The 26,121-nt window shown below is 33.7% G+C and overlaps 5 protein-coding genes, 1 long non-coding RNA gene and 3 pseudogenes across 9 annotated transcripts; 2 read left to right on the top strand and 7 right to left on the bottom strand.

The window, feature by feature from the left end:
- Positions 1-2,099: 2,099 nt before the first annotated feature.
- AT5G37872 lies at positions 2,100-3,470 on the top strand (annotated as a pseudogene; the record flags this gene model as incomplete). The annotated part of the gene is made up of 1 exon: positions 2,100-3,470.
- A 627-nt stretch (positions 3,471-4,097) lies between these two features.
- On the top strand, positions 4,098-6,344 carry AT5G37875 (annotated as a pseudogene; the record flags this gene model as incomplete). Its single annotated transcript has 1 exon — positions 4,098-6,344.
- Positions 6,345-6,815: 471 nt separating this feature from the next.
- AT5G37880 lies at positions 6,816-7,344 on the bottom strand (annotated as a pseudogene; the record flags this gene model as incomplete). Its single annotated transcript has 2 exons — positions 6,816-7,106; positions 7,171-7,344.
- Positions 7,345-12,033: 4,689 nt separating this feature from the next.
- On the bottom strand, positions 12,034-14,311 carry AT5G37890 (Protein with RING/U-box and TRAF-like domain). Its single transcript, NM_123148.4, has 2 exons — positions 13,987-14,311; positions 12,034-13,536 (listed from the first exon to the last, which is right to left on the bottom strand). Exons 1-2 carry the CDS (start codon positions 14,176-14,178, stop codon positions 12,868-12,870), a joined length of 861 nt encoding a protein of 286 aa, NP_198605.2. The 5' UTR covers positions 14,179-14,311; the 3' UTR covers positions 12,034-12,867.
- A 1,947-nt stretch (positions 14,312-16,258) lies between these two features.
- On the bottom strand, positions 16,259-17,158 carry AT5G37900 (TRAF-like superfamily protein; the record flags this gene model as incomplete). Its single annotated transcript, NM_123149.1, has 2 exons — positions 16,259-16,840; positions 17,015-17,158. 2 exons carry the CDS (start codon positions 17,156-17,158, stop codon positions 16,259-16,261), a joined length of 726 nt encoding a protein of 241 aa, NP_198606.1.
- Positions 17,159-18,565: 1,407 nt separating this feature from the next.
- AT5G37910 (Protein with RING/U-box and TRAF-like domain) lies at positions 18,566-19,674 on the bottom strand (the record flags this gene model as incomplete). Its single annotated transcript, NM_123150.1, has 2 exons — positions 18,566-19,243; positions 19,522-19,674. 2 exons carry the CDS (start codon positions 19,672-19,674, stop codon positions 18,566-18,568), a joined length of 831 nt encoding a protein of 276 aa, NP_198607.1.
- Positions 19,675-20,696: 1,022 nt separating this feature from the next.
- On the bottom strand, positions 20,697-21,248 carry AT5G05565. The gene has a single exon (NR_142851.1). It is a non-coding gene; the product is annotated as an other RNA (long non-coding RNA).
- Positions 21,249-21,696: 448 nt separating this feature from the next.
- Positions 21,697-23,526, bottom strand: AT5G37920 (hypothetical protein (DUF577); the record flags this gene model as incomplete). The annotated part of the gene is made up of 1 exon (NM_123151.1): positions 21,697-23,526. One exon carries the CDS (start codon positions 23,524-23,526, stop codon positions 21,697-21,699), a length of 1,830 nt encoding a protein of 609 aa, NP_198608.1.
- Positions 23,527-24,420: 894 nt separating this feature from the next.
- AT5G37930 (Protein with RING/U-box and TRAF-like domain) lies at positions 24,421-26,086 on the bottom strand. The gene is made up of 2 exons (NM_123152.4): positions 25,630-26,086; positions 24,421-25,266 (listed from the first exon to the last, which is right to left on the bottom strand). Exons 1-2 carry the CDS (start codon positions 26,005-26,007, stop codon positions 24,595-24,597), a joined length of 1,050 nt encoding a protein of 349 aa, NP_198609.1. The 5' UTR covers positions 26,008-26,086; the 3' UTR covers positions 24,421-24,594.
- Positions 26,087-26,121: the final 35 nt, after the last annotated feature.

A 26,121-nucleotide genomic window follows, 5' to 3' on the forward strand; every position in this document is an offset into this window, starting at 1 on the left:
ACCGTAAATTACATATACGTACACATAAGAAATTTAATAAAGGGTATATTTGTAATTTTGGAGTCGTCTTCAACCTCAGCAACCTAAATTTTGCAGCCGCTTGCTAACAGTTATCTCAAAAATCTTGTTTTTTTTCTTATATTTACGTTTTGAATGCTTATTACATATAAATATTGTACATCCAGCATAGTTTAAGTAAAAATGCTAAAGAGTTTGAGTTTTGTTTAATTGTCCAATGGTTAAGTTTCTCTTCTTTGATGACATATTCATTTTTGTTTTTTTCGTTTTCAATTATACATGAACACGATCTGGGTTTCAGTTTTTTCCTTTGTTCTGTAATAAAATTTTAGGCTTTATTTTATTTAAAAGTTTTAGGGTAAATCACTATTACTATTCAAACTTTAAATATTATCAATAAAAGTTTGAATTTATATCTTACACAAGCATATTTAGGCGGATCTTATCTAATAAAACAATTTATAAGAGAGAAAAAAATAGAAAAAAAAATTAGATCGATAAATTTATTATTTTTGGTTCGCTTCTGTTTTAGCACTTACGTCATTACTAAAAATGTATCCCTGTACATTTTTTTAAACTGAACTAATCGAAACAAGTAAGAAAGCTATATTTTCTAATCAATCACGATCATAATCACCATTCACCCATACAACAAGACGTGAATTGTACACTCATAACACAAACCATTACAATTTTCAACAAACATTCATCATTAGACATTCCCAATCTTAATCTCATTATTCAATCCTGGCTTGAAAGTGTAGGATAATAACCAATAGCTATACTCAAATGAGCATATTAACATAGAAATTTAAAGCTGAAAATAAGACAGCTTATTAAGTTTTATTGTGCGACGAAAAATTAGAGGAAAAGATTTAGATTTTCACCAAAACACCTAACTTTAGATTTGATTACATAAGAGGGGAAAGATTAAAGTTTCTCAAAGTGTTAACTTCCTAGGCTAGATCTATATCTTTTTATGATGTGAGAGGGTATGAGTCAGATGTGTGCATAAAATAAATGAGACACAAAGATTTGTTAACGGGGTTCTGTTAACAACCTACATCCCCGGGACCTAATCCAGAAACAACTCCACTAGAATAAGATCGCAAATACAATTGCATATGATTTTACAGCATAATTATGCCTATCACTTTTTCTATATGGACTTTAGAAACAGTATCAAGCCACGCATGTCTTGACTACCACCTAGCAGCACCGGTGCATCATCGTCTTCTCTAACGACTGCAGATTCCAAAGGAATACCACTAACAGATCATCATCTGTATTTGGTGGGGCGACGCCACACACAAGTGTGCGCATCTCTCTCAACTATATCATAGACGTGCAACCTTTTTATGTCACGACATCCATCTATATATACTCAAGACAAAACCCTAAGCTCCAAATATTCTTGCAATCTTTTTTCCTTGATCTGAAAGTATATGAGCCACCACTAAAGGAAACATCACGTCTCCAATAGAATCATGCCATGTCATCTTCATTCCTCACTTGATTCTTTCTGCGTTCAGTTCTCCTGTTGTGTTACACAGCTTCCACTTGTGGAACATCAGCTCTGATACTTTCTGTTGATACTCTTGCGTCACACAGATGTTTCAATGCCTTTGTTGCAGTCTGTGCGATAGGTTGCATTTATGAGTTTGATGCTAGCAGCTTGGTCACAAGAGGAGCATCAATATATTCTCTTGATATTTCATGTGAGCTTGATTGCTTGAGTTTCAAACTAAGCTAAAAAGGGGGAGAATGACGATACTAGATCATATGAGCTATAACTCAGCCATCAAGGGGGAGAATGTTAGTATATTGTGATGTTGCTGAGTTGTGTAGCTGTGACAGTTGGAACGTGAACAATCAGTCAAAATCACAACATATGCAGTGACAGTTTGGAGAAACATTCTAAGTTAGTATTGAAGCTTGAAGATCATCAAAGTACAATCTACAAAGGTGAGCTTGAGTTCTAAAACGCAGTAACAAAGGGGGATAATGAAAGTATATTTGTAACTGGTTGTTAGACTCAAGATGCTGACACACAATTTAAGATATGAGATGATATAGACTAAATTGTTGCAAAAGGGTTTACACAACAAGAAGAAGTGGACTATTTTGACACATTCTCTCCTGTGCAAAATTGGCGAGTTTTAGACTTTTACTTGGTTTAGCAGTTGGGAAGGGTTGGAGTACGTCTTAAATTGATGTCACTAGTGCTTTTTTGCATAGTGACCTGGAAAAAGAGATCTTTATGAGTTTACCAGAAGAATACGCTCCGCCAAATGGTGCTTCATTACCATTTAATCATGTTTGCAGGCTGCTTAAATCAATATATCGTCTCAAACAGGCTTCTCGTCAGTGGTACAAGTCTTTAACGAAGGTTTATTGACGATGGTTTTATCCGGTCTCAAGCTGACAACACTCTCTTTGTCAATGTCACTAGTAAGTCTATCATTGCTATCCTTGTTTATGTTGATGATATTCTCATTGTGAGAAATGATGATGATGATGTTAGGTCTGTTAAGGATACTCTTGGAGCACATTTTAAAACAAAAGATCTAGGAGAGGCAAAATTCTTCTTAGGTCTTGAGATTGCTAGCAATTCTGAGGGAATTTCGGTTCGTCAAAGGAATTACTGTCTCAATATATTAGCTAACTCTGGTTTGTTGGGTGTAAACCAAAATTTGTGCCTATGGATCCTAAGGTTCCTTTGACTAAAGATACTGGCACATTTTTGGAGAATGCTAGACCATATAGAGAAATTATTGAGAGATTGTTATACTTGTGCATCACTAGGCCTAATATAACTTTTGTAGTCAATCGCTTAAGTCAATTTCTATTTTGCCCTACTGATGTACGTACACCTTCAAGCTGCTCATTAAATCTTGAAGTACCTCAAGAACAATCCAGGTCAAGGCTTCTTCTACTCTGCTTCAACAGATTTTTGCTTGAATGGTTTTACTGGTGCAGATTGGGGCACTTGCATTGACTCAAGAAGATGTACTTCGGGAATATGTGTTTTTCTTGGAATTCCATTAATCACATAGAAGTCACAAGACATTGTAAGTAACAGTAATAATGAGGCAAAATACAGGAGTATGGCTATGACTAAAAAAAAACTCCTTTGGCTTATTTAGATGTTAAGAAATCTTCATATCAAGACTAATACTTCAGCCTAACTCTTTTGTGACAAAATATTAACCACACACCTTGTAAATAACCTAATCTTTCACGAGAAGACGAAGCATGTTGAGATAGATTGTCAATATGTAAAACCTTTAAGAAGCCATTCTTCACAAGGGATCAAGTGAAGAATGACTTTCTTAAAGGTTTCACATATTGACACATGAAACCAACTTGGTGGCATATTGACAAAGCCCCTTCATCCAGGTCTTTTCTACTCTCTCATTAGTCGTTTATCGATTTCAAGCCTTTTTAATCCATCAGATGATTCGGCTTGAGGGGGTGTATGAACATATAGAGTATATTAGTATTAAGTCTCCTATACTTTAGTATTATAAATACTCTCTTCTATCATAACTTTAAGATTAATGAGAAAAACACTTTAAATTAAAGTGTTAATATGATTTCTAATCAATATGGGGGTTATCAATTTTATGTTGTATACAAGTATTAGGCAAGACTGTATACCATTGTTAGCAAATAAGATCTTATGGTGACTCTCTCTCTCAAATGAAACGAGTAGAACGACCTGTGTCCCCCTAGCAAGTTTCACATACGACCACATCTCCACAGATTTCGAATCACGTCTCCAGTCCACATAAAAAAAAGTTAAAGACTACGTTCCACCTAAAAAGAAAGTTAAAGAACTCGATCCGCATATTTTCGAATTTAGTGGTTTATTATTGGTTTACTGTACCAAAAACACCATTAACCGATAAACAAAGAAACAAAACCGGATTTACCCAAAAACCAACCCGAACTAGGACCCATTAACCCCGAATATGACTCGAACATTCCCAAATTCTAAAAACCCCCAATTCTAGAAATCCCTAAATCGACAAAACCCCTAGAAATCCAGATTGTTCTTGAGACCACGAAATCGAACGATGGATTCGATTGAGTTGGAGAGAAACGTGTTAGTCGTTCATCAAGAGGCCACCGGTTCTATTCCGCAAGAGGAAAGCTCGATCCCAGATGATGGACCCGACAATGAGCCTGACGATGAAGACCCAAGAGATCGAGATGCGTTTGAAATCGAGAAGGCGGTAATGGAGTTTAGAGATGAACCTTCAGTTTTTCACGATGAGTATCCAGACAGTGAGAGTGATGAAGACGACGAAGCTGGTCGTGAGAGAAGGCGAGACAACATCAGAGGCGGAGGTGGGAATTTGTACTATCACCAAAAATTCTTCAGCGCCATTGCCTTTAAAGAAGCTGTTCTTGATCATGCTTTGAAGACAGGATGCAATATCGCTCAATACAGGTATGATAAGGATAAGCTGGGATATAAATGTGATGGGGATGGCTGTATTTGGCGTATTTATTGTTCAATCACGAAGAAATGTGCTAGGTGGAGGGTTAACGTGTACAAAGATGTCCACACATGTAATCCAAATGGAGATTGTGAGATGTTGAAGGTTCCGGTAATTGCTAGGTTGTTTTTAGATAGTATTAGAAAGGAACCTCTGTACTTCATGCCTATGAAGATTGAGGAAATCATTAAAAGACGATGGAAGATCACCGTATCTAGGCCTCAATGTCAAGCTGCAAGGAGAAAGGCATTGAGATGGATTGAGAGAGAACATGATGAGCAGTTTGCTAGGCTTCAAGACTATGCGGAAGAGATACGAGAGTCCAATAAAGACTCAACTGTTGAGGTTCAGACTGTGACAAATGAGGCAGACAAGAGGTATTCAACAGATTCTACGTTTGCTTTGATGCGCTAAAGAGAACATGGAAAGAGTCGTGTAGGCCACTTATAAGGATAAATGGAACCTTTATAAAAGGAAAGGTTAAAGGTCAGCTACTTGTTGCTTTAGGTAGAGATGCTGATAATGCTATATACCCAATAGCATGGCGGTGTGTACAAGTAGAAAATATAGATAATTGGGTGTGGTTTGTGAGGAAGCTGAAGGATGATTTGGGACTAATGGATGGTGATGGTTATATCATAGTGTCTGATCGTCAAAAGGTAAGAAGCATTCTTAATTTAAGCATAGTGTCTGATTGTCTTTTGGTAGTTTATTAATGATCGTTTTTTTTTTTTTTCAGGGTTTGATTCGAGCTGTTGAGTTAGAGCTGCCCATGGTTGAGCATAGAATGTGTGTGAGACACATTTATGGAAACCTGAAGAAAAATCATGGGAAAGATAAAGAGATGAAGAAGTATGTTTGGGATGTGGCATGGAGCTACAATGAGAAAAGCTTTGAAGCTAACATGACCATGCTTTACAACTACAATGTGGCAGTTTGGCGTGATGTTGTGAAGTCAAAACCAAGAACTTGGTGCAGGGCGTTTTACAAGCAAGGAAACTTCTGTGAAGATGTTGAGAATAATTCGACGGAGTCCTTCAACAACTCCATTTTTAAAGCTCGAGACAAAGCATTTGTGCCAATGCTTGAAACCATAAGGAGACTTGCAATGGTAAGGATAGCCAAGAGAGCTGTTGAATCTCATGAGCACAAAGGGAGATGCACGCCATATGTTAGTAAATTCCTTGCCAAAGAATTCAAAAAAGCTTCAGAGCTGACCATAAGAAGAAGCACTAATGATATGTATGAAGCTACTATAGGTAACGGTTCTCATAGGATATGCTTAAGTGAGAGGACTTGCACTTGTCAGAAATGGCAAATCTGTGGCATTCCTTGTGAGCATGCTTATGGAGTCATGTTAAACAAGAAGCAAGAGGTTGAAGATTATGTGTGTCACTGGTTTCGGACACCCATGTGGAAGAAAAATTACACAGACGGCCTATTTCCGCAGAGAGGTCCTGCATTTTGGCCATCGACAGAACATCCTGATGTGCATGCACCACCACCACCACCACAGCCTGGGAGAAAGAAAGGAAAAGAGACTAAAAAAGACAAGAAGAGAAAAAAGGGAAAGAATGAGACTCCTACTAAGATGGCACCAAAACAAATGAAAAGGGTAATGCATTGTGGTATTTGTAATGCAGCTGGTCACAACTCAAGGTTCCACAAGAAGAAAAAGTCTTCAGTACAGGTTAGCCTTTTGGTTATGTTTTGCATTGCATTAAAACGTGTATTAGGCCTATAAAATAGTTTGACTCTTGTTTTGCTTTAAAATGTGTATTAGGCCTTTGAAGGATTGATGTCTCAAGGCAGTCTAGGCCCTAGCACTCATGGCACTCAAGGCAGCCAAGTGGAACCGTCTCAAGGAGTTGTGATGTCTCAAGGCTGATTAGAAGGAGATTAGTTAGGTGTAAGAGGATTAGATGGGTCTAGTTTTTGTTTACCATCTGATTAAAACTTAACTCGGTTATGTAATTTTGGTTATGGATGTTTCATTTCTTTGTTTCGGATGTTCTTTGCCTCAATAATGTTTGGTGATTTCTTAGAATACACCAATTGACTCATTCAACGAATCTATTTTGTCTTCTTTGGCCATTTGTCTTTGTTTTACTCATTCTCAAACACAACAAAACAAACAACAACAACAAGCACAAGAATCCAAATTGGGTTTTTCATTACACAAACATAAGCTCGATCAACGGTTAGTACACTACAACAACAATAACAGAAAGCGAAAACAAACAAACAACAACAACCCAATACACTAGATTTAAATTATCACCTTACTCAAACCTAACCTATCACCTTACTCAAACCTAGCATGATCATACAACCAACAATGACAGCAATCGACATTTTCTTCATGCTTGATTTTGATTCCAACAGTTCTTCTTCTACACTCTCCACAATCTCTCTCTCTAGCTTCATTTGCATCTTCTCAAAAACCATCTTTTGGTGTTCCATATTCTCTGTTGTAATTTGGGACATTGTTTCTTCAAGTGCAGCCGTTCTTCGAGTCAATCTCTCTATCTCATCTAACAATGCTTCATCAACCCACTTGAATGTGTGGTTATCATCAACAAGCTACAAAGAACAGAGAATTAGGCTATAAATTTGTATGAAACAACTCAAATATCAATCACATTACCTTATGTGTTGCAGCATAAGCACAACGATAGTAACGTCGATATGGATTCGAAGCGGACTTAGACATGAGCGCCGAGATAGTAGCACCACACCAACACATCTTTGGCACACCCACGAATCTTCTTCTCTGTCCAACATTTGATGCTCCACTCGTAGCTCCAGATGAATTGCTCATATTCAAGCTCAGAATTGAATTCGAAAATGGTGAAGAAAAGAGAAGAAGAACAATCGAGATTAGGGTTCTAGGATTTCTCAATTTGGGGATTGTATTTATCGGGTTGGGATTTATCGGGTTGGGTTGTGTGATACCTCGAGAATAAGGTTTAATTCGGTTTATCCTTCTGGGTTTTGGTTTGACATCGGGTTCTGTATAATAAACCGAAGGCAAACCATGGAATTAACATTTTTGGGGATCAGAGTCTGTAACTTTCGATTTAGGGGGAAGCATGTTTTTAACTTTCATTCCATGGGGACCGAGATTGAGTGTTAGATTCTGTGTAGTTGTGATACAATGTGAAACTTGGTAGGGGGACACAGGTCGTTCTCCCAAAGGTTTTAGTTAATACTTTAATTTCATATCTTATTCGATCGATTAACATTCACCATGTTGTTTAGATATCATTACAATAAATATCTAACAACTGGTAAAACCATATTTATCGATAAATCAGTGTGATACACGGGTTCTAATTTAGTACTAAAAACAATTGTTATAATTACTACTATTGTCTTTTCACATTGGTTTATTCGAAATAAACAGATCCTTAGACAATAATGTTTTTCTTAAGAAACTATTTTTTTCTCTTATATATATGACAGAATACATTCAAATTATATTTATACATTTCATGTATTTTCTTCTAGTAAACAAATAACAACCAAAGCTAGCTGTATTTTGAATGATTAAAAAGTAATTAAATTTTTCTGAAGAACAATTCAAAATTGAGGTTAACATTTTTTTCCTTCCAGCAATAGTAATAAAGAGGAGTTTGATTTATTTTTATATTTTTAAATTTTTGAATGCGAATACAAAATCGGATAATTTAGTATTAAACGTTTATACGCAACCACATCTTATCACCTATATAAATAATGTTTTTCGGTATTGATTTGTTTGAATCAATCTAATATAGTTGACTAAAAATAAAATAAAATAAAACAATAGCAAATTCGAATTCAGACCGTTTCCCCTATGTGGCTATTAAGTATTAACAATTAATAGTTTCAAGTTATAATAAATAAAACTTTTTTTTTGTCGGCATTTTTATTGCAATATATTTGTTTGACAATTTGTAAACCGCTAGGAAACCTACATATTATAGACATGCTCAGTAACAACCCAATAGTTGCTATTTAAATTTGAATCATTTTAAGAAAAATAATTTTTTGATTAAATCTGCGAATTTTATAAAATTTTATAAGGTTTATAAGGTATTTATCAGTTGTAACTACTATTTGGAGATTCAATTCCAGTATTTATGAGGTATTTTATAAGGTGTTATAAAGTGTCACAAGGTTTTACAAAGTATTTTACATATTTACAAGATAATTATAACTTCTAAGGTACTTGTAAGATATTTTTATAAAGTATTTATAAAATTTTAGATACATATAAAAGTAAATGTTTATGCTTTAATAAAGTTTATACACATATTTAATTTGAGTATTGGAAAAATGAAAATTTAATTTTTTTAACATATAATATTTTTAAGATATAGTATATGATTTCTTAAACTACATAACACTACATAACCTTATGCGATGCGCGGATGAAATAAATGTAGTGAAATATACAATATTTTATAACTAATATATATATATATATATATATATATATATAAAATAAAATATTTAGTTACTTTATAATACATGTAATAACAATTAGCATAAATATTGTGACTATGATATATTAATTTTGAACTAAACATTTTTTAGGTTTTATAAATTATAAACTAAAGCTAGATTTTTGTTATTTTTATATTAAACATTTATCAAATTAATCAAAAGTGCTAATTATAATATTGATATACAATATAAGTTTTGCGTTTTATTTAAATCTATGAAAATGATATGCAATATTTTTTTAACTGATATATTTCAAATTTGTAAGTTGTTTATATCATATTGATTTTAGTATGTGTGTAAATTGTAAAATATTCAAAGTTGTGAGATTAAAAAAGTCTTGATTAATTAAAAGATTAACATATATGAATATTGATATATTGATACTAATTGATATTAATCAAAAGAACTCAAATACTTTATATGATCAATATTCAAATTATTTACTATTTCTTCCATCATTGAAAAATATGGTAAGAAATTATTGCATTTAATTACTAATTATTTACTATATATACACTTGTGGAATTTAATAAAGAAGTTTAAAGTTATTTTGATGTGCATAATCATATATTGAAGAAAGGACACAATAATACGGTTGATAAATAAAATAAATGTAAATTTTAAAATACAATTAAACAATTAGAGTATAATGTAACAACTTACAACAATAATCTAACACACGTATACAATTACCAAATAAAAGTCAATAAATTATATGAGATATATCATGGTTTTTACTGATTTCTAACATAGTATTAGAATGGTTTTTATAGTCTTTCTAATCTTTTTTGTATCTTTTTTAGTCATTACAGGTGCATATCTACTTTTAAGAGCTATGAAGCATAATAAGGAATTTTGGAAGCTTTTCAGGAAAAGAAGACAAGCAGAAACATTATTCATACGTTGGTGTCGATCGACACCACGTCAGTATCGATCGACACCACGTCAGTACCGATCGACACCCTTATCGACAAGGATATTTCTCACGTATCATAAAGTCTTTAAGAAGTCTAGAAATTTTTCTTATTTGTAAAATAGACCCTGCACGTTTTTACTAACCTATATTATATATATACTAGATATTAACCCGCGGTACCACGGGTGGATATGTTCATTAAAAAATTATAGATAATTTTTTTAAAAATTATTAATTGTATATAAATAATATATTCTTAACACATAATTTTTATTTATGTAAAGCTTCGATAATTCATTTTTATGTTCTCATATTTGTTAGTTAATTATGAAAATTCAATATTTATTTTTATGGTTTGGGTTTTTTAGAGGTAATAAAGATTTAAAACTTGTATTATTATTATTATTATTTTTTAACTTGTATTATTTAGAGATTGACCCGCGGTACATCCAGGGTTGAAATATTTCTTAGAAAATTAGATATTTTATTTTTATTAATATTGTTTATATATATAACATATTCAAGAGGTACATCAAACGTCTATATTTTTATTAAATTAAAAATATTATTATTGTTTTTAGGATGATCTATAGATACATGCTATTGTCTTTTATGTATGATAGTATGATACACCTCTGTATGATTTTTATAACTATTTTTTTTTAGTGTTTAAAATTGTATAATTGTATCATTCCGTATTAATATCGATCCAAACCTATCCCACCATATAACCTCGTCCCGTGAAATTAAACATCATTTTATCATTTTTTTATGAAGTTCGAATAATTATAATATTAGAAACTTCAAAAAAGTTTTAATATGGACCAAACTTCATAATTGTATATTGATTGTTACATATAGGATTTCACCCGTAATATATCGTTCAATATTAATATATTTTTAGTATTTATAATATTTTAACTTCTTATAAAGTTCAAATATTTACAAAATTTACAACTTCATAAAATTTTAAAATTTTTAAATCATTAATATTAAATTTATTTTATAGTTATTAACTTTTAAATTTTCTTAAGAAATTGTAATACTTAACTTTTAATAAATTTTAAATATATATAATATTTTAAAACTTTAAAACTTTTACTTATTTAAAATAAAGAACCGGAGTAAACCGAACAATACTTTTAATTTTGGATGTTTGATATATCAAGGTTCCTTCTCATTCGTATTCAGAATCACTTAAATATTTTTTATAGTATGACTCTTAACGATGTCCCAAATTTTTAAGCAATGTGGGACCTTTAAAACTTTTTTTTTTATCGATGGAGTATTATATGTCTGTTTTAAAAAATTTGAATTTTATCGGATGCAAAAAAATCTAATATTTTATTAAATATATGTATTTTATATATAAACTAAAATAGCTATATATAAAAACAAAGATAATGACAGAAAAATTATATATTTATATTTAATGTTGATATATAGATTTTAGGAAATTAGCCTTAATCGAATATAGTTCAATAAAAAAAAATTTAGTTAAGGATAAAAAATTAGGAAGAGTTGATTCAACTAATTAATGCAATTCAACTAATTGTAAGTTTTTAGTTATAAAGTATTTGATTGAGATTAAATTTGTAAGGACTAATATTGAAAATAGTAAATAGGTGAGGGATTTTTGGTCAAAAACCTTAGCAAAAATATATACATGTAAATATTTTAAGATTATTGTTTAGACCTAAGCAAGTTTTGTGTGAGAGATATACTTTTGGAGAGAAGAATCATATCACTAGCAGAAAAAGAAAAATATTTAACTTAATCTGCGTTGTAGACTTGTCGTATTTTCCTTGTTTAATTTTAAAGTAATAACAAATACTATCATGTATTGTATTGTACACTATTATTTTACAGTTGTCCAACGTGAAGTCACGATATGTTCTTGTTCCTAGATGGGATTCGAAGTCTTGCTTCTTCAAACTTCCAATCGTTAGAAACAAGATCCGGAAAATCCGAAGTCTTGATAATTGAACAGCTCTCCGAAATCAATAATGAACGACTTTCTTTAACAAAAAAACAAAAAGAAAAAAAAAATAATGAACGACTTTTTTATAACAAAGAATATAAAAAAGCTTTCAACTAAAACAAAAGAAAGCTTAGTTGTATTCACAAGTTTTTATATTAAATGGCTGGCTAATATATATATGCAAGGGGAGAAGGAGAAGAAGAATATCACAAAAATCGATCCAAATCTCCATATTAGCAGCCATGAGTTCAATGGGTGTATTTTGTAAGGAGGAAATTGGTGGAAAACCGAATTTGGTATACACATTAACACAAACAGACAACCCAACCTCTTCTGGTGAGGCCCTAACCATGGATTCTGGTGAGGACGATCTCCCTCTTCAACCTCTTTTTTTCTGTCCTATGGGATATAATTATATGTCCATGTATACTTTCTTAATTATATCATCCTCCATATATATATATATTTAACTAACCTTTTTTATAATTCATGATATATACTTGATCTTGCTAAATTATACACACTTTTCAAGAACTACAACTCCAAAACTGAACATATTTTGTAGAACTTCGCTAGAATCCTCAAATCCTCAAAACAAAACTAGTTTTTGTAACTTTTAGAATCTAGTAAAAGGGCAAGTTTCCAACTTCGTTGTTCCTAATACAGAGTTTATAACAAGAAACACCAAAACCTGGAAGAATTTTAGTTATCAAGAAATAAGAATCAGAAAGATGGAAAAATCTTCTTGGAAGACAGGAATCGTCAATGCTTCATAGCAAATGGCCTATGCATAAATTATATCTTAGTTTAGATTGAAAACATTGTGAAACGTTTTGTTGGTCGATTGCACCAAGTCTCTAAAATTACAACCCTCATCAACCATAACGACTATGGGCGGGTTAAGATAACTAAAACGAGACAGATAAGAGTTTTCTAACAGGAAGACCCCAACCTTCTTACTCTTTGTTCAACTTCTTGACGCTAATCCTCATTTCCAACACATCACCACGCAATAAACTGTTGGGAATCAACATGAAATTCTCTTGCGGGGTTTGAAAACTCAACTTAAGAACCCTCTTCACCTCTGGTGATTGGTAAATCACAGTGTGTCCATCGACAGTGTAAGAGAGAGCATATGAGTACTGACTTAATTCTGGAGAAGATGGCGCAATGCAGCTTACAGTTACATACACACCATACGGCTCCCTGAAACACTGCACTGCAAACAAATGATTCGTCAAGTGTTCCGTTCTAATCAATATCTTTTTGCTGATGTTCATCCGGACACTTAAGGGAATGTCACAAATGAACGTATTAATCTGGTTTATTTCCATATGGGTAATACGATAGTGAGTGTACAGATCCTTGTATGAGCTAGTGTAATTGCAATCCAATGCAGGGCAGGCGCAATGAGAGAACATGCATTCCTTTTCATGAGTTAACTCTTTCCCATAAGATACATTCTTTTTGCAACCTAACTTGGCGTTCGGACACGGGATCAAGATCGATTCAAGAACACTCTCCATTGCTCTGCAGCGATTGTGGCCAACAGGCGAAGTACACGCAGGGCATTTGTTATTTAGTTTGGGACAGCAAGAAGAACAAGCCAAATGTCCATTATCACACTGAAATTCAAAACCAATAACTTGTGATCAAAAGCTATAACAACGTCGAGATAATATTCATCGAATCGACCAAGGATAATAGTTCTCTCCCCAAATGATTCTCCCATATAATTCATGATATAGACAAGTTATACACATATTTTCAATAACTATATACAACTGCATACATGAACATAACTTACTAAAGTTCACTAGAATTCTATAAAATCATCACAAGCTAAAGCTTAAGGACACTCTTGAAATCTAGTAACTAGTAAATGGGCACAATTCCAACTTCTTCTCTCTGCAATTTCTTTAACATAACTTTCAAAAGTTCACTAGAATCCTCAAAAGCTAAGGCTACTCTTAGAATCAAGTAAATGGCCACAGTTCCAACTATGTTCAGAGTTCTAACCAAAACAGAAACTTTCTGAAAAATACGAAATGATTCAATTTGAGAAATTACGAAACCTGGAAGATGGGAATTGTGAAAGCTTCGTAGCAAATGGGACAATCGAGAATCTCCAGATCCATTAGCATTGTCGAGCGTTTCTTAGCGTCTCTCTTAGCTGCATCACTAGAAGAAAGTTGTCTCTTTTGCGAGAGAATGCTGTTAGATCCAATTCCTTCGCCGGGAGATTCCAAAATCGCGGCACCAACCATGTCGGAGAGATGACTAAACCCTAAATTCGCTTTTAGTCTTCTCGAAAACTGAGAGAGGCAAATAGAGAATTTAGTTGATTTTGTTCATTGATGGATGGTTTTACAGAGAAAGGAGACAATGGCACAAACTATAGATGATATGGGCTTCGATAGTTCTTCAATTCCCAATTAAGGCCCATATAATATATAAACAATACCTTTTTTTGATAAACTTATAAACAATATCTAATTTTTAAGTCTATTAATATTTACAATATAAAAGAATATAATTATATATATAAAACCATTTAAAAATTAATATTAGTCTTAAAGTTTATGTATTTTTTAATTCTTCAATTCCCAATTAAGGCCCATATAATATATAACAGAAACAATGTCTAAATTTTACAAAATACAATAATAATTATTTATTTAGTCTTAATAGTTTATGTATTTTTTGCTACATTAATTAATAAGCTAATTTTTATTTTTAAAAGTTATGTAGCTTTTATTTATTTTTTTGTCAAAAATGTGGTTTTGAAGTTGGGATTTGGGGCAATCACAAACCACTAGACTAATTTTACCTTGGAAGATTGATAAAAATAGCAAAAAAAAACAATTTCTTCAAAAATAGCAGCTCATTTGAATAGTTCCAAAATTACACTCAAAACTTTAATTAATTATTAAATATTTAATATAAATAACTAATTTAATTAAATAAATAAAATTAAATATTTCTCGCCAAAGATTTTTGTCAAAATTTTCTCACAAAAAAAAATCCGTCAAATGTTTCCCATAAAAAAAATTTAGGAAAGATTATTATACGAAATTTGGGAAGGATTTCACGGAATTCATAAAAGATTTCACAAAAAAATCTTTCCTAAAACTCTTCCTGAATTTTGTAGAATCTTTCTTAAATTCAGGAAATGATTCTTTGAAAGATTCCACGACATAGATGTCACTCCATTCAGTATCAGAGTCCTGACCTCTTTTCTTCAGGTAATTTCTAAATTTAATATATCATAGTGTTGACCTCTATTCCTCAAGTAATTTTCAAATTAAATGTTTAAAAATTCTTTTGATTTTTGGTGGTAGACTGCTAAGATTAAAGAGTCCGATATCTACATGATGAAGATAATGGAGTGCTATACAATGTAAGCTAGTAATTCAAACCTTGAGGAAAATATTATTGGAAACGCAAGGAAAAAATCGGCGGTTGATTCACAGAATTAACAGATATATAGGTTAGTATATGCTTAAACCAATATAATTTCAATAACCATATCGTTTGCAGAATTAACAATTTATGAGTTATATAGTTCATTTTTTTTGAATAGGGTCAATTACTATGCAGAAGTAGCAGATTGCTAATAAAAAAAAAGTTTGTGTTAGCATATTCATAGAGCATTCACCCAAATGATGAATTTGTGTACTTTTTGAATTTTTTTAATTGTTAATTTTAATAATTAAAAATAAAATAATTATTTGAATGCTATTTTGTCCAAAAAATGTTTGAGTGCTATTTTTTTCCAAAAACTTGAAATGGTGCTATTTATGGAAATTTCTATTTTAACTTTTGCTATTATTTTTTCTGCTAAAGATTTAAGAATTTTGGTATTAGCTTTTATATTCTTAACTAATATGTAAAATTGCAGTTAAAACTACCATATTGGAATTCTTTAATCATTGAATCACAATTCACAACTAAATTTTTTCTTCTGCTTTTAGACATCACACGTTCGTACGTTTACTTATAATTAGATTTCGACTAAGAGTAGAATAAAAGATGGAGACCATAATCATGACAAACGAAAGAGCACGCATTACTCCAATTTGGTCATGCATAAAGTATAGCTTAGAAGTTATTAGATTAAAAAACTGTGAAATGTTTTGTTGGTCGATTCCATCAAAATTTCCATTATCACTCTAAATGCACAAAAACGTGTTAAGCAATACCAAACAAATTGCATCAAAGCTGAATCAAGCCGTTAAGCAATTACATCGGATCTTAGTTCGTCAAAACTTATATAAATGTCAGACGAGATAGAGAGAGTAAAAAAATGACATTCCTTCCTTCTAGTTCTATATCACCTCAACATTCTTACTCTTGGTTCGACGTTTCGACGATAGAAAGCTTAATATCCAACAATTCACTACGCAATAAATTGTGAGGTATCAACATGAAATTCTCTTGAGGTGTTTCAAAACTCACTTTACGAACCCTCTTCATTTGTGGTGATCTGTAAACCATAGTGTGTTCATCCACAGTGTAGGAGATTTGATATGAGAACTGTCCAACTTCTGGAGCAGATGGTGCAATGCAGCTTACGGTTACATACACACCACACGACTCCCTAAAACACTGCACTGCAAACAATATTTTCTTCTCATATACCCTTGTAATTTGTATCTTATCGCTGATAAGCATCGGGGCCTTATATGGAATGCTAGATCTAAAGCAGTTAGTGGTCCAGTATGAGTTCGAGATGTGAGTCAGTTTATAGTGATCATAGAGATCCTCGTATCGGCCGGAGTACTCACAGTCCAATGAAGGGCATGAGCATAGAGAGAAAATGCATTCTTCTTCATGAGTTGATTTTTTCCCATATAAGAAACTCTCGGTGCAACCAAACATGTCGTTTGGGCATGTGACCAATATCGATTCAAGAATATTCTCCATTGGCTGATAAAGAAAGCACAAGCAGGGCATTTGTTCCTCAGTTTGGGACAGCAAGAAGAGCATGCTAAATGTCCATTCTCACACTGACATACAAAAAAAAAAACACTGTAAAAATTTCAAGAAAAAAAATATGTATTAAAAGCTGGAAAAAAACAATTTTTAGACAAGAAACAAAACCTGGAAGATAGGACACGTCAATCCTTCACAGCAAATAGGACAATCGAGGATATCAAGATCTAGCAATGTCGCCGAGCGTTGTCTCTTAGCCACTCTCTCCCCTCCATGACCTTGAGATATCAAAGCTTCTAAGGCTCCCACCATGTCACCTAGATATCAATAGTAAAAATATTATCATATTTTCATTAATCAAACAATTTTAAAACATCCTCGACTGATGAAGGCAGAAGAGTTTGTTCGAAACTTTTATAAGACTTCCGTACCAAAAAAAGTAAAAAAAAAAAAGAGTGTTTAAACGCCAACTTTTTAAATCTCAAAACACAAGTCTGATATCTCTTAAACAACGATGGATAGATCTATTTGTAGAAGACAACTTTTAATACATCTCTTAGGAGTGGTAAACACAAATCCAAACTAACTAAGGAAAAGGAAACTAACCAGAAAAAGGAAATCTTGTTAAATACCTTAGAGCTTGAAAACCAAAAACGCAAGGGAAAGCTAGAAGAACACGTGTATGTTCGGTTTTATTTTAATTAGGGTTTTGTGTAAGGGTTGAAGAAGTATTTGACACAAGTTCATATCGTAATTAACGCAACTGATATATGTGTAGTCAATCAATCAGACATTCACATGTGTTAAATATATTTTAGGTTTTTTACTTATGAAGAGGAAAATTATAAAAACAATTAAACGACTAACATCATTATCATCATGATACGTGTGATGATCAATTTGATTGTAACATGTGTCAAATATTTTAATATTTTACTGTATTATCTTATATGGCATATTAATTGGTTTTTAAATTTTCGCATGTTTCCAAATATTTAATTTACGTTTCTCATAAGTCAAAACCATGGAATAATTTTGATCAAGGAAGCATGGAATGAAGCAAACATCATTCAAGTTTCACCGCAAGAGCTTAAAATTTCTACTTGATGAATATTACTAAGACAGGAGAAGAAACTACACACCACAATACTTCGGTGAGGACTCTTCTAGCCATTGAGATGATGACTCTTCTAGCCATTGATTTCGGTATTTTTGAGCTTGGATCGGTTTTCATACTCAGCTTGTATTCTGCTCCAACCTTAAGGTATTTATGGGTCGCACAATTAAGTCGCCACATTTTTAAACGAACAGTCTTGTCATAGTATGTTTACATCAGCATATAAACAAAGAAGAGTGATGACAATTTATGGACTAAAGCTTGACATATATCAAAAGTTGTGTTAAAACAATTAATACCTAGCATGTACTGTATAATAATACATTTGAAAAGATGGAACGGTTGAAACACTGTGAAATGTTTGGTTGGTCGATTTCATCACATTAAGTGCAAAACCAAACGAGTTATAATCAAAGTTGTAATCTAGTTAAACTGAAACCTAATTAAATCAAGCCGTTAAGCAATCAAATCGGGTCTTACTTCATCGGGGCAAAGCTTATATGTTAAATAAAACAGACGAGACAAAAAGAGTTTCCATGTACATAGGAATATGAAAACAATAATAGAATGACCTTCCTAGTTCTATATATCACCTCAACTTCTTACTCTTGGTCCACATTTTCGATGATAAAAACCTGCATCTCCAACAAGTCACCACGCAATAAACTGTGAGGTATCAACATGAAATTCTCTTGAGGGGTTTCAATACTCACTTTACAAACCCTCTTCACCTCCGGAGATTCATAAGTCACAGTGTGTCCATCCACATTGTAGGAGAGTTGATATGAGAACTCTCCTACTTCTGGAGCAGATGGTGCAATGAAGCTTACAGTCACATACACACCACACGGTTCCCTAAAACACTGCACTGCAAGCAATAGTTTCTTCTCATGTACCCTTTTAATTAGTATCTTATCGCTGATGAGCATGGAGGTCGTAAAGAAATTGGCACATCTAAAGCGCTTAATATTCCAGAAAATATTCGTGGAGTGAGTCAGTTTATAGTGAGCGTAGAGATCCTTGTATGAGCCAGTGTAATCGCAGACCGATGAAGGGCATGAGCATTGAGAGAAGATGCATTCTTTTTCATGAGCTGACTCTTTCCCATAAAAGAAACTCTTGGTACAACCAAACCTGACGTTTGGGCATGGGATCAAAATAGATTCAAGAACACTCTCCATTGCTCTGCTGCGACTGTGACCAACAGGCAAAGTACATGCAGGGCACTTATTACTCAGTTTGGGACAGCAAGAACCGCAAGCCAAATGCCCATTATCACACTGAAAAAACAAAATACAAATTGTGGTTAAAAAGCTGTAACTACACCTTCAAAATTCGAGAAAAAATATAGATATTAAAAACTGGACAATTGAATTTTCAGATAACAGTATTCATTGGCATCTTAGAATGGTTCAGTTTTTTAGCAATTCCTAAGCAATTCTTTTAAAATTTCACATTCAACCTCACGAAGTTGTACAAACGTATATTTTTCTTTTTGACTATAATTTGACATTATTCAAAAAAAAAAAAAAGTGAATTTTCATATAAGACACAAAACCTGGAAGATAGGACTCGTCAATGCTTCACAGCAAATAGGACAATCGAGGATATCAAGATCTAGCAGTACTATCGCCGAGCGTTGTCTCTTAGCCACTCTCTCCCCTCCATCACCTTGAGATATCAAAGCTTCCGAAATTGAAGCTAGCACCATGTCGCGTAGAAATCAATAGGAGAAATTTGTCCTCGGCTGATGAAGGGGGAAGGGTTTAGAGGGTTTGTTCAAAACTTTGATACAAACAAAGGTGAGAATTCTCTTCTCGTGTCTGAACACCAGTTTATTTAATCTCAAAAAAAAAGTATGATAATTAACTCTTAAACAAGAATGATGGAGAGATCTCTGTTTATAGAAGACGAATTTTAGAAAACACCTCTTAGAGTCTTAGGAATTGGAAATAAAATGTCAAAAATCCCAAACAGGAAAAAGGGAACAAACTAGAAAAAGGAAAAACAATCAAACAGAAGGGAAAGCTAGACTTGAAGAACACACATGTATGTTCTGTTTTTTAATTAGGGTTTTGTGAACCTTTGTTTATTAAATATCTTGTATTGTAAAGGTTGAAGAGGTGTTAAAATCATAAATTAACGCGACTGACACGTGTAATCAATCAAACAGACATCGACATGTATAAAAATATTTTAATTTTCTTTTGACATTATTTTGTATACGTCTTCCGATTAAACTACATAATTCCTTATGAAATTTGAAAGTATGTCTTATGTATGATTAGAGAGATTTGAGGTGCAAGTTTCTGTTTGTTATATATATAAGGGAGACATAAACTTATGAGAAGTTGGGTTTTGATAGAATAAAAATCCCTAAGAGATTTGATGTGAGAGATTATGGGTGATCATATGTGACGTAGCTTCGCAAATTTGGTGTTTGTGTGATCAAACTTATTTGTGTATTGGTGTTTACCATTCGTGTTGGAGAGTTTTGGTGATTGTTGGTTTTGTTGGTGCGTAGAATTGAAGTCTAGGTTCAGGGGGAGTTTAGCTCAGGTTAGGTTATCATGATTAAATTTAGGTTCATATTGAATTTAGTTAAGGGTAGAGATTTATTCTTAAGACTTCATATTAATAGAACAGAGCGGTGAATCAAGAGGGTTGTGCTTGCTTTACGTGTTTGTGAATAAGTTGTATTTGTTTTCTGGTTCTATTGAAATCAAAATCTTGACGTGGTCTCGGAGAGTAGAAAAAATCAAATCTCGTTAACAAATTTTGTGTCTCTTTACTTTATGCACTTTCAAGTGGTAGCAAAGCGGGTTCTCGATAGAGATTTAGTCTTGTTTCGGGTAGATCAGGGTGAGGTTCATAAGATCGTTCAGGAGATCATTCATGAGATCATTAAGGAAGTAAAACGGAGCTAAGAATCGTGCGTTATGGATTCATACAACTCATGAATACTTGGTCTAGGAGAGTTAATCATTACAGAGATGGTGCAATGGGGTTTCATCCTTGGTTTCGATGGAGGCGATCCTTGAATTAGTTTTTGACATGATGTGACTCAATTAAGGGGAGATTGGTGTTGCTAGGTTGATGTGTTATTGGTGATGAAGTCATCGAAACTAGAGTTGTTGAGTTCAAATACATAGTCAAAAAGGGAGAGATTGAATATGCAATTATCTCGTTGTTCTGTACTAGTCGTCGAAATAGTGCAGGAAGTAGTACAAGAAGTGATTCAAGAAGTTGAGATGCATAAATGATGACGAGGAGATCGAGTACTTGGATTTTGGACGGTGTGTTACGTCAAGAAAAAAGGAAATTATATTTGCTTTAAGACAAAAGGACTCATATAAGTTTGCTTGAAGAGAAAAAGAAACTGGCAAAAATGTGGCTCGAGTTATACGAATCGGTTAGTCTTCTTAGCCAAAGAAGTGAATAACCATTGAAGAATATTTTCATTTCAATCTCGTAGATGTACATTCCATAGGAAAGATACGCATTCCTTTTTTTTCATTCATCCATGTATTAAGAAATCCAACAATTCAAACTTCTAGAGATGCCACAAGAGATTGTGTTAAACATAGACAGAGAAACTTAGGCCATAGTTCAAATTCTACTGCTACTACCACCACTGCTCTTTGCAAATTATATACATACACCAAAAAATAGAGTCTGCACAGTTTTTGAGACTATCCACTAAAACACTAATTTTTTCTATTCAACATCCTCATCAGTAAGTAAGGTTGAGCCAATCAAACTCATTCTCTGGCAGCTCTTTCTCCATTTCTTTCACTCCTCTCTCCACAATCACATTGATTCTCCACAACACAATCTTACTTCCCCATTTCATGCCTTTGATTACATAGAGTCTCCAAAGCAGACCCTTAACGAATTTGTATTGGCTCGTACTGTACCATTCCAATTGTTTCTTGACAATACTTTCCATATCTCTGAAAGCTCTCCTAACAATCCCAACTTCCATTTCTCTTTCCACAAGCTCTCTTATAGAATCTATCATCTTATGTGCAATCTCCTTAACATACTTAGCATAACCTGGGTCCTCTATCAAGTGAATTGCTGCACAGAAAGCACCCCTAAACACCAAGACCCAGCAACCGTTATCTACCAACAACACTGTTGGTGGGTCTAACCTTGTGATTATCTCTGGGAACAGTTTCTCCATAACAGGAATCACAAAATCGTCATCAACAAGCGGCATTGTTAAGCACTGGAAGATATAAACTGCTCTCTGAAACTCTGTTTTACTCGATGCAATATAATCTCGTAGCTCATAGCATCTCTCCCCTTGGTAGACCAACATCTCATAGGCAACATGGTTCACCACCTGACCTAGGACTTGAAACATAGAGTATGAAACTCCTTGTTCCTTTAAGCAAGACATGAACAATGGCTGGAGTTGTCTCATCTCTGAAATGTCTATTTTCGCCTTCTTTGAAATGTGACGAGAGAGTACAACTTCAAGTCGTCTAATAGCTATCTCTCTGGTCCTATCTTCAAGATCAGTTGACGCAAAGATTTTCAAAAGTTCAAGTGATGATAAATACTTTAAATGGTCATACCAGGCACGATCAAATTCTTCTCCATGATCTTGAGTTTCGTGAGGTTGTTGTTTTGTAAACAACATGTTGATCTTCGTCACAAGCTCATTGGTTTGTGTTCCAACTTCACTGAGTTTTCCGATCTGGCTCACGAACGTCGACACAAAACGGCATTGTACTTCACTGTACTTATACAGATTCATGTCTCTTGACACGAACCTTTCGAAATCTTGAAGCACTCGTACCAAAAACATTTCGTTTCCATTGTCCACTAGCTTCTTAGCTGATTCCACAATATTCACAAGCTGAAATCTCAATATCTTCTTTATCACGTCTTGTTTCATTCCTGTATTGAAAAACTGAATCCCTAATTTAACAACAGTTTGTAAAGCCAAGCTCCATTCTTCAACTCCACTTTCCTCAGGATTAAGCAAAACCTCCTTAGCTTTCTCTAAAATAATCGTCAGAAACTTCTTGATGAGTTCCTCGTAGCCAGGTGGCATATCTATGAAGACGTGAAACGCCTTGACAGGTTCTTCGCTACTCGCTAGCGATAAGATACAATCACCGAGTTCGTCCCATTTGTCTTTATGCAACTCCACAACATTGTAAGCTACACAAGACACGATCTTTCTAAGGATCTTGATTTCAGATTCTTTTATTTCTTGCATTGTCAAGAATGCAATCAAAAGGGTTTTGATTTCATAGAGAGAGTCGAGAGAGAGTTTGCGATTTCTCAAACCGGTGAGAGTTTGGGAGAGTTGATAGAGTGATCGGAATCTGAGAATGCCATTAGAAGAAGACTGATAGAGCTTAAGAAGCTTTAGGGTTAAGCAACCTAGGTTACAAGAGACGCAGTAATCGTACAAAGCTCGCGATGTTTTATATTCTTCGGAGTCTTTACGCTTAAAGAGATTATCGACGATCATCGCTAGTTCTTCGTGGCTTTCACTCACAAGAATCTCTCTCGCTATTAACTGACGATTCAAAGATTCCGCCATTGCTATTCCTCCAGAAAATTTTCGTATCAGAATCTTCTACAAGTTGTTGTGCGTTTTTGTTACGAAGCTTAAGATGAACCGGAATTAACCGTATTTTTAGTCGAAATCATTCGGTTTATGACTTTAATTAACTCCAAAACTGAACCGAACGTACATTAATCATATTTAACGAACGTTCAGACAAAAACTTACACTAGAAGTTAAGAACAACAAAGATCTCCACCTTCTTTTATCACTCGTCGCCATCGTCAGAGATGGTAATCTTCTTACCGCAGAAAAGGCCCATCGTCAGAGGTAGAAGTAGTCAGTGCATCAGCGCAGATGGAACAATCAAGAGTACAAACATGACAAGTCTTTCTTAGGTGGTGTTATTCAATTATGGAGTTAAAGTCAATTCTTTAAGCTTTAGATTTGTTTTTTGATATTGCTTTTAAGAATATGTTTGTATGAATTTCAAAATCTCTGCAATATGTCTTGGATTTTGATTCTAATGATTTACTCATAAAACTCCAAAGAGCTTTCATTTCAAATCAATTAATATACAAAGATTTTACAAGTCTTTTAGTTTTAAATAACATTGGATTTTAATGAAATATTTAAAATCTTAATTGAATAACACCAAACTTTAGAATCTATTAAGCATGATTTACAAATATGAGTTCCAATAACACTAGATTTTAAAGCTGGATTTAGAATCATTAGTTAAATAACAGTGGATTAGTGTTGGATTTCAATTCTATTAAAATCCATTAACGAATAACACCCCCTTAGTTTGTTACATCATGTCGAACAAGCAACAAAACCAAATTTTTTGAGTAAAAACAGTTTTGAAAAGATTTTTTTTAAGATAGCAAATAATTTATTATTTTCAAACTTCTATACTGAATATTAAAGGGAGAATAAATATAATGACCTATGTACGGGGATTAATAACTAGAATAATGGCCACAAAGGTAAGATTCTCAAACTAAATCATGCAACTCACCAGATCTTAAAAACATGCACATTTCATATACACCTAAACTTGTTCATGACAAGCTTTTGATTCAACTTTAGTTCTTTACATAATCACGAATGAACAAAGATCCGGCCATGGCCGATCCAAATCTGCAGATTCAAGTTGTCATTACCAGAGAACAAATAGGAAGGAATCAACATGAAACCATCTTCGGGATGTTCATTCGTCACTTTTTGTATGTTCTTCACCATAAATCCTTGCTTCAGTAAGCTATCAACGGTTATCTTCGCAAGACGGCATGATAACCTACCCACTCCCGGTGTCAAAGGTGCAATACAGCTCACACTGACATACACAGCATGCAAAGCCCTGAAAACTTGGACTACAATCACATGCCCATCGTTTTCTTCCTGAAGAATTGTGGTCTTCTTATTGAGGTCCAAGCTAATGGTTAAACGAGTATTCCACACGAACGAGATCAGATCATCTTTGTGTTCAGCACGGACGTGATTGTTGAGATCCTTGTAATACCCAGTGTAGTGGCAGTCAAGTATGGGGCAAGAACAAGGGGTGAAAACACATACCTGCTCATGACTAAAACGGTTTCCATAGGAGGTACTCTCCTTGCACCCGTATTTGGCATTTAGACACGAGACTCTAGATGCTTCTATAACCTTCTCCATAGCTCTGCAACGAACATAACCTATCGGTAATGTACACGACGGGCATCTGTTCCTCACTTTGGTGCAGCACAAAGTACAAGCCAGATGACCATTATCACACTAAACACAGAACCACAAAGCTATTACAAACAGATATATGACAATAAGAACACCAAAGAAGCTGTAAGCATCGGTGAAACTCTAAGGCGTACTAAAGGACGTAGAACCATACATACTACAATGAAAGTTTCTTTAAGGAACATGATTCTGAACATTCTTAAAATACAAACAAAAGAGCTTAACATAGTCCTACAACAGATTTCCAATTGCATCAGAGCTCAAATCCTAATTCCTCTAAGTTCTTCTATCTATCTACTCAATCTACACAAGTTATGGCTCCTCTAAGATCTATCTTCCTATTGAGAACTCTAACCTAAAATCAGAGTGCTTCAATGGATTGTGTAATCAATGAAGAAGCAAAACCTGAAAGATAGGAATCTTCAATGGCTCGCAACAAATAGGACAATCAAGAACATCTGGATCCAATAACGTTACAGAAAGAGGCGAATCTTTGCTAGAAGAAGAACTCTGACTATTTACAAATTTACCAAATCGTCTCTCCTCAATCACAACTTCACGATCGCTATCATCGCTCGTTGATCCTCGATCCTCAGATTCTGGTCTCATTCCTTGATTCTGAGTTTCGTCTTCGTCTTCTTCACCGGAACTTCCGGCGTCGGAGGTCTCGGCGTCTTCTTCATTTTCATCGATTGAAGGAAGTCGTTGCCTTTTCCGGGATTGGTGATTGTTGTTACTTGGTCCTTCTCCGTCGTCTCCTCCGCAAACTGAGAATCTCGCCATAAGTCAGATCTAATTTTCAAAGAGGATAATTTAATTTTGATCCAGATTTAGGTCGGGATACAAATCAAACCAAACCGATATGAACCGGTTTCAATAACCCGAACAGGTAATTAC

This window comes from Arabidopsis thaliana, chromosome 5 (genome assembly GCF_000001735.4).
Source record: "Arabidopsis thaliana chromosome 5, partial sequence".
In the NCBI taxonomy this organism is placed as follows: Eukaryota; Viridiplantae; Streptophyta; class Magnoliopsida; order Brassicales; family Brassicaceae; genus Arabidopsis; species Arabidopsis thaliana.